Below are 13,405 nucleotides of genomic sequence, written 5' to 3' on the forward strand. Positions count from 1 at the left end.
TCTCCATCGGCCCAAACATCGGACTGAAGTACAAATACTTTGCCTGCTGAATTAATTGATTACTTTAATCATAACATGACTCCTAATTAAATAATTAAAAAAAGTTCCGATGAAGTTATTGAATTCTGGCCAGGTACAAACGACGATGGTCGATAGTTTTCGCAATTGCAAAAGATTTACTGATACCTTCGGTTAATACTGTAGCTTTGGGGTTTGTTTTTAGTGCAGGTAAGAGGGTTTTGCCCAATGTCAGGAGTCGATCGAAAGAAGATATTTTAGAAATATTAATGTATGTAAATGATTGACAGGACGCTCAGTTTCGAATACATGATAAATATATAGAAATTACACGTCGTTAGGTAATTGATATTTAATTATACTAGTTTAATCACAATTTGTTATTTTATAATATTATTTTTAATTATCTTTAAAAAATTGTACACGTTACAAGTTGTTTGTGTACAATTTTTAATTATACCTACTCAAAATTTAAGTAGTTGATCCCAAACCCGGATAAAGGAAAAGAGTTTAGTTTAATTTATTTTAAAAAGAAAAAGAAAAAAATCATTTTAATCAAATCTTTTTGTTCGATTTATTTATTTTTTGTTTTATCTATTTTAAGCATTTAAAAAAAAATGACGAGCTCGAGAGCTCAATCTCGGCTTGTTTGTAACGAGCTCGTGGGTAAAAGGCCAAGCCATTGCCATCCCCATAATTAAGGTGATTGATTATTTTCAAAAAAAAAAAAAAATAATAATAATAATAAATAAAAAGTAGATAATTGATATGTGAGGGTTAAAATTTCCCTTAAGGAAATAGTTTGAGGACTGAATTATAGTTAAATAATCTTCGTCATCCCCAAATCAAAATTAACCTACCTCTACATCGGATCCCGAAACACTAGGGTCTCTCCGCTCTCAAATATTTCTTATAAGCTTCAAATTTGCTTCAAATTTACCCAAATCTGGGCCCAAAAGAAACCCTAAATTTCAATTACCTAGTGAACACCAAATTTCTGCTCATCTCTCTCCGCGAGAAGCTTCACCTCTTGGCTCGACCACCACATGCCACTTTCTTCAAATTGTAAGTCCTTGTTATGTTAAAATCAGTTTACATCTTTAATTATACATTAGCATCGACGTTTATGTTGGGATCCTTGTCAAATTAAACCCTTATTTCATCCCTTTTTACCTAATTATTAATAGACTTATAAAATTTTAAAGCTGTCTTTATAATTGGCGCGTTCGAGTAGAGCGATTGATTCTCTTTGTTTACGATGAAAATTAGTTCAGAGTATAACATGAGCAGCACCGTTATACAAGTTGGTTTTGTTCTATGTTTTAGCCTTTTTGATGGAATTTATAGGTAATCTTGGAGATTTCTATTTATAAAACAGTAATGAGCTTGGAATACTACTATACAAGTTGATTTTGTTCTATGTTTTAACCTTTTTGATGGAATTTATAGATAACCTTGGAGATTTCTATTTATAAAATAGTAATGAGCTTGGAATACTGAGCCAAAGTTCCCTTTGTAATTTTCAGATTTCCCTTAAAATTTCAAAGTGGAAACTTCAAGTCTCCTACCTTCACTGCAGTTTCTGCGCTTCGTGGATTCATCCAATTTGGCTCATTTCAAGTACATTGGTATTCACTACTTGTTTGAGGTTAATCTTAGATGAATATTATGCTGAAAAATATTAATTTTGTTTGTACCTTGACTTCTTTTTAAGAAAAAATTTCACCTTCAATATATTGTAGATCTGCACCAGGTTTTTAGTATTCTATTTACAAGAAACAATGGCTCGGAGGTATCACAGTGATTCGAGTGACAGGAGCTCAGATTCTGATGAAAAACGAGGAAATAGGTATGGGGATCGGAAAAATTTGGATGCAGAGAAGGAGAGAGAAAGGAGGAGGAGAGGAGAAAAGGAGCGGGATACAAACAGTGAACACGAGGTTGAAAGAGAATCGTACAGAAGAAGAGAGAGATTTGAGGATGAAAAGCACGAAAGGGAGGGAGGGAAGAAAAGGGAGGAGAAGGAGAATTATATAGAGAGGGATAGGAATCTGGGTCGGGATTTCGAAAGAGATGATAAGAGGGGGAAACGTGGGCAAGGGGATGATAACGAGGAGAATGTTTATAGGAGTAGAAAAGATGACAGGGGTAGAGAAAGGAAATCACGTGATTATGAATGGGATGATGAGGATGATGAAAGAGGAGATAAAAATGGTGAACGACGAAGGAGTAGGGAGGATAATAGTAATGAAGATAATGATAAGAAAGAGTATAGGAGGAGAGAAGCGGAGGATGGTTATCAAAAAAGGGATCATAAACAGGATTCACATAGGGATGTGGAGAGTGATAGGAGGGATAGAAGGCGAAGAAGCCAACATAGGAGTGAGGACAACGATGAGAATGGGCGATATAGGGGTAGGGAGCGTCGGCATAATGAGGATGATTCACGGGATAATAGGAAAGAGCAGCGAAGGAATAAAGAAAGAGAAAGGGAGAGAAGGCACAACAAGGATGATGATAGTGATAGGAGAAGAGAAGAGAGGAATGAGAGTAAAGAGGAGGATAGGGGTTTGAGTAAGAAACAGGGAGATGTGAAGGCACACGAGGATATAAAGGTGCAAAAGCCTGAGGCTAATTCGGGTACTGGCATGCCTATGAATTTGGGAAGGAGTGGGGGAGTTTATATTCCGCCATTTAAATTGGCCAGAATGTTGAAGGAAATTGATGATAAGAGCAGTGTTGATTATCAGAGAATGACATGGGATGCATTGAGAAAGAGTATTAATGGATTGGTGAACAAGGTTAATGCAACCAACGTTAAAAATATTATTCCAGAGTTGTTTGCTGAGAATCTGATACGTGGGAGAGGCCTGTTTTGTCGATCATGTATGAAGTCACAAATGGCTTCTCCAGGTTTCACGGATGTCTTTGCCGCTTTGGTTGCTGTGGTCAATACCAAGTTCCCTGAAGTTGGTGACCTTTTATTGAGGAGAATTACTTTGCAGTATCAGAGGGCTTACAAGCGGAATGATAAAGTTTGTACATTAGCTTTCTTTTTACTCTATTCATTACTTGTTTTCTAGTATTTTAGCAATGTTTTGTTATCTGTTGTATACTACCAGTTGATGCTGATACATTTTCACAGCCACAATTACTTGCTGCTGTCAAATTTATTGCCCACCTGGTGAATCAGCAAGTAGTTCACGAGCTGATTGCTCTTGAGCTGCTCACATCTCTGCTGGAGAAACCTACAGATGATAGTGTTGAAGTAGCTGTTGGCTTTGTCACCGAATGCGGATCCATGCTGCAGGACCTAAGTCCCCGAGGATTGCATGGTGAGTACATATCCTTTTCAGTTGTTCTATGCTATAATCTCTCCAGCCTTGACACTTCTTGGGATTTTTCTTTAACAGGTATTTTTGAGCGATTTCGTGGGATTCTTCATGAAGGAGAAATAGATAAAAGGGTTCAATTCTTAATTGAAGGTCTTTTTGCATTACGGAAAGCAAAGTTTCAAGTGAGTTTTCATTCACATTGATATAGCTTGGAGTTGCAATTCGCACAATATAATGCTTTCTGAATGCACCACATGCAGGGATACCCAGCTGTTCGTCCAGAATTGGATCTAGTGGAGCAGGAAGACCAATTAACACATGAAGTTTCCCTTTTAGACGAGATAGATCCTGAGATTGCTTTAGGTATATTTTCACAATGCTGGCTCTTATTAGATGCTGCTACCTTTCAAATTCGTGTGGAACTTACATATTTTATGCTCCTCTATTCAGATGTTTTCAAGCCGGATCCGCTGTTCCTAGAAAACGAAAATAAATATGAAGAACTCAAGAAGCAAATACTAGGTGAAGAATCTGAGGATGAAGGTGATTCAGAAGGAGAATCGGAAGATGAAGATGATGATGATGATGATGAAGAATCTGATGAAGAGGATGAAGAACAGATGAAAATAAAGGATGAGACAGAGACAAATTTGGTCAATCTTAGAAGAACTATCTACTTGACAATTATGTCTAGTGTTGATTTTGAAGAAGCAGGACATAAACTGCTAAAAATCAAACTAGAGCCTGGGCAGGAGGTTGGTGTTTTGATCTCACGCCATTATTTTTAGTACTCTTCTTGGATAAATAATTTAAGTCGTGCTATCTATTGATTTGTTGAAGAATTGTATGCATGAACCTACATGTTTGAAGCACCTAAGTGTAGGGGCATGTGCACATTCCTTTCTATCAGATATAATATGGACTATTATAGGGAAGAAACCCCATCCTGTTGAAAACTATAGAACCCCCCAAAACAATTCCCCCTTTTTACTAAAAAACAAATCTTTTTTGTCTCTTATTTTACCATTCTATATTTGTATTACATTTAAAATTATTATTGGACTTTCCTTTTACTCTCTTTTCTCATTTCTTAAAAGAAATATTGTTATAAATTAATCAGTTTGGTTTTTTACTATATACGATGTAAATTATTTTTTGTTCTTCAATTTTAATTGTTTTTAATATTCATAAATTTCTGATATGTTAAATGTTCAAATTATTTTTCTTTCCCTTTTTCCAGTCAACTTTTTTGTTTTCTTTTTTCTTTTAAATAAAAAAGTTTAATTTTCAAAAATATGAATGAGTTGTAACCATTTTTGCATTAAAAAATGAACTTTCTTCAAGCTAAAAGATAATTTCCTTATCTGAATTAAAGTAAGAAAAAAATATTGTTTCAAATTTAGCCCCCGTTTGGTAGTGCTTTTTCACATAAAAAAAATTTGATTTTTTGACCGTTATTTCACTATTTTAGATGTCATTTTTGACTTTTTCACTCACAGTTGGTTCCCACTTTTCTCCTTAATAGTCAAAAAATCAATTCTCATAATCACTACCGAATGGGCCCTTAATATAAAGACAGCGGTATACTAGGAAAGCTATATTTTTGCCTATAGGGGAGGTCTCTACAGGTTTTGAAAAGACACGGTGTCTCTGTAATAGTTAGATGCCTTGGGGGTGGCAGGTCTTTGATATTATCTCTTTCTATTAGTATTATGTATGATGGAAAGAAGGAAATGATAAAGTGAGGAAAAAATGGTGGTGGTGAGTGAATCAATGTTTCTTATTTTAATCCGGGATACTATCTTAGTGAGCATCAGAAGTTCCCAAATATGGGCTCAGGTTTAGGTTAGGTGGACATGGATTCACATAAATCACCATAGAGTTAAATGATTTACCTTGCCTTGTATGATTTTTTTCAAAAGAATGCATTTTGGTCAATTTTTCATATATTTGGTTGCTGCCTAAGAATAATTAATCCTGAAGTGGTCTTTCTTCTCTTGTTTATCTTAATTCTCCTGGCTATTGTATGGACAAAGAGAGTTTCAACTTTCAAGTGTATCTCTTTTATTCTTTTTTTCCTTCCATCAAGTATAAAATCTGCCATAGTGATATTGATTTTCTTAAATTGTTTAGTGTTTATGGAGTCATTTTCTGAGTGGTGCCTTTTAACTTTTGACGTTGCATCGAGTATTTTCTGAATAACTCAATTTGTGCTTGCTTTAATCTGTACAGATGGAATTGTGCATTATGTTGTTGGAGTGTTGCAGTCAGGAGAGGACTTACCTCCGGTACTATGGACTTCTCGGGCAGCGCTTTTGTATGATCAACAAAGTTCATCAGGAGAACTTTGAGAAGTGTTTTGTTCAGCAGTATTCCATGATTCACCGATTGGAGACTAATAAACTACGGAATGTGGCAAAGTTTTTTGCCCATTTACTTGGTACAGATGCATTGCCTTGGCATGTTTTGGCCTATATACGGCTAACTGAAGAAGATACAACGTCATCTTCCCGCATTTTTATTAAAATTCTGTTCCAGGTACTGATTAGCATTCTCTGAATGTATTAGTCTCATTTATGTTTCCTGAATCTGTCTTCCATTTTACTTTATGGACTGTGTTCCATTTCAAATTCTGTCTATAATTCTTAATTCTTTTACTGATTGAGCAGACTTCTGGTTTTTTCTGTTTATTTGCCAAGTTCTGAAATAAAGTTAGTTAGTTTGACAGCAATGTAAGAGTTACTACCTGAAAAGTAGCTTTTTTCACTTGGAAGGGAAAAAAAGTAACATGAAGAAGTTACTTGGAAGTAGCTCTTACATCTTTTTAAAGCTTAGCCAAACATGCTCTCTCTATTAGGTGGATTGTATCGAAACAGAGCATTTACTTTATGTTTTGATGTATGCATCTCTTTATTTTTATGGTTTTAGCTTTCTTTTACTCATTCCTTTATTAAGATGTTGCTAAACTTGAACGATGAATGGGTTTCCGTTGCAGGAATTGTCCGAGCACCTTGGAATCCGATTACTCAACGAGCGTCTTAGCGATCCTACCATGCAAGACTCATTCGAATCTATTTTCCCAAAAGACAATCCGAAAAACACGAGGTTTGCCATCAACTTCTTTACATCCATCGGTCTTGGTGGAATCACAGAAAACCTGAGGGAATATCTCAAGAATATGCCACGCCTTATTATGCAACAACAGAAACCCGTCTCTGAGTCAGACGAGGACTCAGGTAGTTCTAGTTCTGACTCCGATGCATCTGGATCTGAGTCTAAATCAGGATCATCAAGCTCTGATTCAAGTGACAGTGAAAGTGAGACCGACAGCGATGATCGGCGGAGAAAGAAGAGGAGGAGAAATTAAACGATGATCATCTGGTTTGTTATCTTCGATTTTGAATTGAATTAGGGTTCTATTTTGTTTAAACATAGTTTTAAAATATGAGTTGAATTGGAATCCTAACCTATTTGGTCTCGAACAAATTGCGATAAATTCAACCTTTTGCTTTTCTTCTGTAGTTATAAAGGCGTTCGTATATATTGTGATTTTAGGATACTGCATTGAAGACGAAGAACATAAGTCGTGTTTTAGAGAAGAAATTGATGGAGAAGGATGAATAGTGGGCGCAGTCAATAATGAAAGCGATCGTGTTTGTACTCATGGGTCGTGCGATTCTATGGACGGTCGAGATTAGTCATGGGAAGAAGTTACACGGAGTTGAATTGGCTTCGCATGTGATCATCGATGCACTTTTGATAGCAAGTGCGATGCTTTTGCAGCTCATGTCAGTCGTGTATTCTATAAATGCACACCTAATATTGGAAGAAGAACGCCCGTTATTGCTGTATAATTTAATCTGCTTGTTTCGTTAGCTGTGTGATGGATCGAATGCTCGAATGCTTAGTGAACTTGGATTGTTTTTTCTGTTACCGCAGTAAGGTCTCTTAATTATTTATAGTTTTCGAGTTAATATTAATTCTGGTGATTACAATATTGGTTGTGCTACGTGTACGTTATAAATTACAAATTTGTACTCCGACGGATGATAATGTGACAGGCTTTGATTTGATTGGGTCAAAATTTTATCAACCAAATAAACTTTAGTTAATATTAAAATAGTTTCTTAACTTTCATTTTGTTGCAACTTGGTCATTATTTTCAATTCATTCAATTTTCTCCACCATTCTTATATATTTATTACTTACTAAATATGTCTTTATTAAAATTTTAAAAAATATATATTTTATTCATTACATTATATTTCAATATTATTTTTATTAAATTCGTTTATTTAAATTCTACATACTCACTGTCTGTCAATTAAAGTAATTCTGGTAAAGAAAAGCATTTGTATTCTCCATGGCGTCGCTGACGCTTTGCCTCCCCCGTGACCTGAACCCGTGCGCCACCACCAATAATACTGCAATTCTCCCAGCTCTCATTCTTGCCTTACATATTTTAATAAACATTTATAAAATATGTATTGGCAAAGGGTGAAGAATTTGTTGGCAAAGGGTGCACCATCCCAAATTTCTGGTGTTATTTGGTGGTGTTGATATCCCATGTTTCTGGGATATGTATCTAAAGAAATTCACATGGGATTTTCATGTTCAAATCGTAAGACATGCCATAGAACATGGAACAAACCGATGATTTCTGTGTTTTCCTCGTGCATATAATTCAAGAAAATCATGGAGGAACTTGTGCAACAGTTTCATGCAGATGTTAATTTAATGAACCACAATCTTCTGTCGAAAAAAATACACGAATTGACATAACACAATTATTGTTGGACTGGTTATACTTGAGCCTGAAATTAGAAAGAATTTTACTGTTTTTCACATCTAACTTCGGACAATATATAATGTATTTATATGGCCCCCGAGGCATAGTGCAAAGAATAGGAGTGAGCTTATCTCAAACCTTGCTAACACCCGTAGTGTGGGGGTTCGATTTCTGAGACATGGAATTGGACCCCTTGTAGGCGCAGTGTACAAATAGCTCTTGTTTCCTGGCCTGTTGGGACACATCCTACGATTTATCTCCCTCACAAAACTCTAGGAACGGAGCGATGGGAGCCCTCAAGATTGAGGTTCAATCTTTTTTATTATTATTTATATGTGGAGTTTCATTCTGATTGTTCTTCTGCATCAGGGAATCTTTTATGTAAATGGAGTTTCAAAGCTAGCACGGCATTCGCGTGCACATAATATTAGAAAAACTAAATGGACATTTACAACGTGCAATAAAAATATGCCATAAAAAATAATTTGACAACATGCGTCACAACGTTGTAAAAACGTAAAAGTATTTACGGCATGAGGGGCACCCCCTAAAATGTTTACTAATGACTTGCTTTTCATTTTTTTCCATCATGCATTAAAAGAGGTGAGTATTTATAGTATGACTTTATACAACATTCACACGTATCCTGTAAAGAATTTTTTAGGGCATGCAATGCGTGTTGTAAAAAGTAAACACTATTTTATTGACACCATTACTGTCGATTCCATCCCCCACCATCATCGTGAACCACCAAACTCCACAATGGAGCCATCCGCTCACAATTTTTCTACTGCGATGACATGTAACTCAGTAATTAGTACACTGTGTGAACATGTGAAATAAAATTTAGCCCATGTAAAGCTCTGATTTTCTAAAACTCATTTTCGTACATATTTCATAAAACCCACAATTGTTATTATCTTTTCAACATTACATTTAATCAACTTTTGTTAAAATCTACTAAAAATATGATATTTTAATAAACCAAACATGGAGCTTTCATTTAGTAATTGGATAATAACAAAAGAAGCAATTATATATTTGAAATTTCAAAAGTTTTAGCATAATTTTTCCTAATAAAACAATTACATCTTTCCTTAAATTACTAATAAAATACTTAGAAATTCTGAAAGGGTCAAATGTAGTAGAATTTTTTTTTTTGGTAAAACAATTAGGATAATTCTCATTATCAAGACAAGATTTGAACTAGGGTATGAATATTGTTTGTGTCAGACATGAATTTTTAGGTTCGCGAACCATGTGAGTTGTTTTCAAAAATGTTAGAACACAGCAAAGCCTGAATGTGAGTTACCTAAAATGTAGACAATATCAATTTTGTTAGAGTTACAACATGTTTATTTATTTATATTATGCATTCAATATGCCATAAGGTACATGCGCAAATGCATTTTTCATTACACCAAAAAGTAATAGAAGAGAAAATTTCCGAGTCTACTAATACTAAATTGAATCAATTTATCTCAAAGTTCATGATAGCACATTTATTTATTTATTTCAATTTTATTTTTGAGATACAAAAACAAAAGGAAATAAAAAGACCAAAATGGAGAATGACATCGGAAAAACAAATTATCCAGAAAATAATAAATCGTCATCTCAATTTCAAGCACGGAAATTATTGATCCTTAAATTCCAAGTTCAATATATCTCATATTAGATTGAACGGTAGTTGATTCAGTTTAAACTGAATCTAATTTTATAATAAATAATCATATCGAACTTTTTCAATTAAAAATTACACAAAAGCTAGATTATTAAAGCATAGAAATGCATGATATAAGATTAGGTCATAAAATTAAAGTGTCTTTTCAATTAGTGGCATAAATTATATCCAATCCATTATTAAATTTCTTACCAAAAACGATCCTTCAAACACTTTTGCAAAGTGTTAATGTTATTATGATTGCATATGCACTTGGTTGGCTTCAACTTCAATTATTATGAATGAAAATTCACGAGAATAGATTTCTTAGTGGAAGAGTAGGTGGTATATAGTAATATAATCACTAAATTATTTGATACAAAGTACATTATGATATATTACTTTCACAAATTTATTTCAAATAAAGAACAATTTGATTTCAATAAAAGTTGGTATTCTAAACGCCGTATTTATTTCAAATAAAGTACAATTTGATTTCAATAAAATTTATTATTCTAAATCCCGAATCAAATAATTGTCACTAAAACTATATTTTACAAGTATTTATAAGTACTTACTAAAAGTCATATATTTATAAATATTTCGTCAAATGTTACCATGATAACTAATGTAGTGTCTCTTGTAATAGGAAAAATTAAGTATGAAACATTCAAGAAAAAACAATATTTTTCTCTCTATAATTTATGATAATAATAAGATGGAAACATAAGCAAGCAACAAGGAAAGGTTAGATGGCTTAATACTAAGCAATCGTAGTGTCAATATAGTCACCCTTTCAAAATTTACGAATGATTAAATTTTCCACAATCAACATTCACTATGATAATTTCCATCCACTTCTTTAGATCTATTTCATTGAAGTTTTAAGCATGGTCAGCTAACTTTTTAGAAAACTAATATTAGTAATGAAAAAAATTTAAAACTTAAATGTTAGTAACTTAAAATTAAACTTTAATTATTGTTAAGTGCTTATTGGGCCCTATTTGAACCTCATTATTTCCTCATTAAAATGAAAAAAATGATCGTTATTCATCACATCAAGTTATCATATTTGACTTTTTATCTCTTGTGTGAGGCACATAACGATTATATTTTTCATTCTCATTTTTACAATAATGTGGCTTTGAGCTGCATTCTTTTAAAAAAATATATTCTTAAATAGTGATTTGACATTATTTCAACCACACATTCTTCAATAAAATAATATTAAACACAAAATCAAAATTTTTCCTCATTTTTAACCACACATTTTCTATCAATCTACTATTCTAAAATACGTTTTTTCAAAATAATGTGACTTAAACACGAACTTAATAAAGCTTTTGTTTACTTAGGGCCTGTTTGGGAGCGATTTTTCTTCTAAAAAAATTGATTTTTTGACCGTTATTTCATTATTTCAGCCGTCATATTTGACTTCTTCTCTTACAAGTGGACCTCACTTTTCTCCTAACGATCAAAAAACAATTATCAAAACCACTCCCAAACATGCTCTTAAAAAGTTGATTGCACATTCTATTTAATTCATTAAATTTTTAGCAATGTTACAAAACCCGTAAGCACGCTCAACTCCTTTATTCTAGATGATAGCATAAAACATGTGGTCGCAGATTGCTGTGTTGTCTCTTTGACCAGACGCAATCAACTAATTTTGTCGACATATTGGGATTTTAATCTTCTTCTTTTTTCATTCATTTCTTTTAAGACCTTCACTAATAAATTAAAGCCACCGACGCCATTATTTCAGTTGAATTTTTGGCAGACTTTCACAGTAGTACTTTCAATAATTTAATGTGAATTATCATGATAGTAATTATGAGGAAATTATAAGTCACTTTTTATTGTTGGTTTTCTATTGATTTTTCTAAAAAATATCTTCTAACCGAGTAAACATTCTTCAAAAAATTATTAAAACAATTTTACTTTCAATATAATTTAAAGTTAATTATGATGATAGCTATAATGAGGAACTTAAAATCATGATGATACTTTCAATAATGATTCATTTGGCAACAATTATCGAAATATGTTTAAAAGTAGCTTTTGACTTTACAAAAGCCCTATCAAACACGTCCTAAGAATTGTATGATCTCTAATATTAACTAGTTTTTATTTTTTTAACTTACCCTTGCAAGATTTGAAAATAACTATGTTAGGGTAGATCCTGAGATTTTAAATGCCTTTGTGACATTTTTTAATGGTTCTAATTTCAGGTAATTGAAAAAATATATTAGCAAAAAAACAAAATTCCAATAATATTATTTCATTAAAAAAATATGACATTTAAATATTTGTTTAATTTTTTACATGTCACGAATAAGAAAAATACTAGTGAAGGCACCTCCCACACTTCATAAAAATTCATATGTCATCAACAAAAAATCATCCAATCCACTAATCTCTTCGTGAAAGTCGATATGAGCAAACCTTGAAATCAAATATAGCAAAAACCATGCATAAACCTTGAAATGCAACAAATCATGTACAAATATTTCATTTCGCATTATTAGAAGCAAGCTCACTAATTAAACTTTCAAAATCAATACGTTCTAGCAAATCTCGTTCAATAGATATCAAAATTAGTCCATTCAATCATTATTGTAACATTGGTGATAGTAAATAAAATTTTAATAACTTCAATTTGAAAAACTTCTTTTGACAGATGCAAAGAAATGTATTCGAAAAGCAATCCAATCTTTTCAAATAAATCAATATATCTAAAGTTTTCTTTGTTTCTTTTGGTAAAAGATTTTGCAAAATTTTTAACTCTTGAAACAAAACTTCGCCATCAAGATCACAAAAATTTGCATGTCTTAGATTAATGTCAAGATGATCACAACATTATTTCAAATTAGCATCAATCAATGAGTTTAATCATAAGACAATTGTATATCATACCAAGTCAAACACCTACAATTAATAACGAAATAATTCATAAGAAAAAATTAAGCACAACATATTGAAATTAGTTATGAAAGAGTCTAAACCATGTGAATCATTTTCCTTTCTCTAATAAAATGTCTTGGTATTATACACAATCAGGACAATAATATTAAATAAGAGTCATTATTTCTCTACTTCTAACTTTTTTTATACATATATTGTGTCCTTTAACTAACATTACAATAAAACTTTTAAATTTTAAAATTAAATAATTTGGTGCCCCAAACAATGCTGAGGCCGTGCGGTCGCACACGTAGGCCGCATCTCTCATTTAAATTATAGACGAATCAAATTGTTTGTTTCAATTTTTGACCTTTGACTTTGATACCATTTTGAGTTTTACGAAAAACATGAACCCAACAATTCCCCACCACTCCCAAAAAAATAAAAATAAATAAATAAATAAATCGACATATATCGTGTTCGGGTCACATGATTAGTTAACATCAATAATTGATAGAAACCGTTATCTGGGGTAACTTTGCTAAATTATGAAAGGTTGGGCCGTTGGGGACAAGATCTTGAGTTTCGTGAAGGATGGAGATTTAAGCGTCCAATTTACGTTACATACATACACAAGGACAAATCCAAGAACATAAAAAGGAAAAATTATGTAATCTCCGAGAAAAAAGGAGGTTT

At 32.7% G+C, this 13,405-nt stretch overlaps 1 protein-coding gene across 4 annotated transcripts; it reads left to right on the forward strand.

The window, feature by feature from the left end:
* The first annotated feature begins 865 nt into the window (after window positions 1-865).
* On the forward strand, window positions 866-7,350 carry LOC111396783 (pre-mRNA-splicing factor CWC22 homolog). 4 transcript variants are annotated; one of them, XM_023023294.1, is made up of 10 exons: window positions 866-1,083; window positions 1,545-1,666; window positions 1,761-3,053; window positions 3,164-3,353; window positions 3,432-3,535; window positions 3,614-3,716; window positions 3,804-4,108; window positions 5,586-5,891; window positions 6,349-6,734; window positions 6,909-7,350. In XM_023023294.1, the coding sequence occupies exons 3-9, from the start codon at window positions 1,800-1,802 to the stop codon at window positions 6,718-6,720; spliced, it is 2,634 nt and encodes an 877-aa protein (XP_022879062.1). In that variant the 5' UTR covers window positions 866-1,083; window positions 1,545-1,666; window positions 1,761-1,799; the 3' UTR covers window positions 6,721-6,734; window positions 6,909-7,350. The 4 variants fall into 4 exon arrangements, with proteins under 4 accessions (XP_022879062.1, XP_022879064.1, XP_022879061.1 ...); XM_023023296.1 differs by having other exon boundaries at window positions 1,545-1,646; window positions 6,876-7,350; XM_023023293.1 differs by having other exon boundaries at window positions 1,545-1,646.
* Window positions 7,351-13,405: the final 6,055 nt, after the last annotated feature.

Source organism: Olea europaea, chromosome 7 (genome assembly GCF_002742605.1).
Source record: "Olea europaea var. sylvestris chromosome 7, O_europaea_v1, whole genome shotgun sequence".
NCBI lineage: Eukaryota > Viridiplantae > Streptophyta > Magnoliopsida > Lamiales > Oleaceae > Olea > Olea europaea.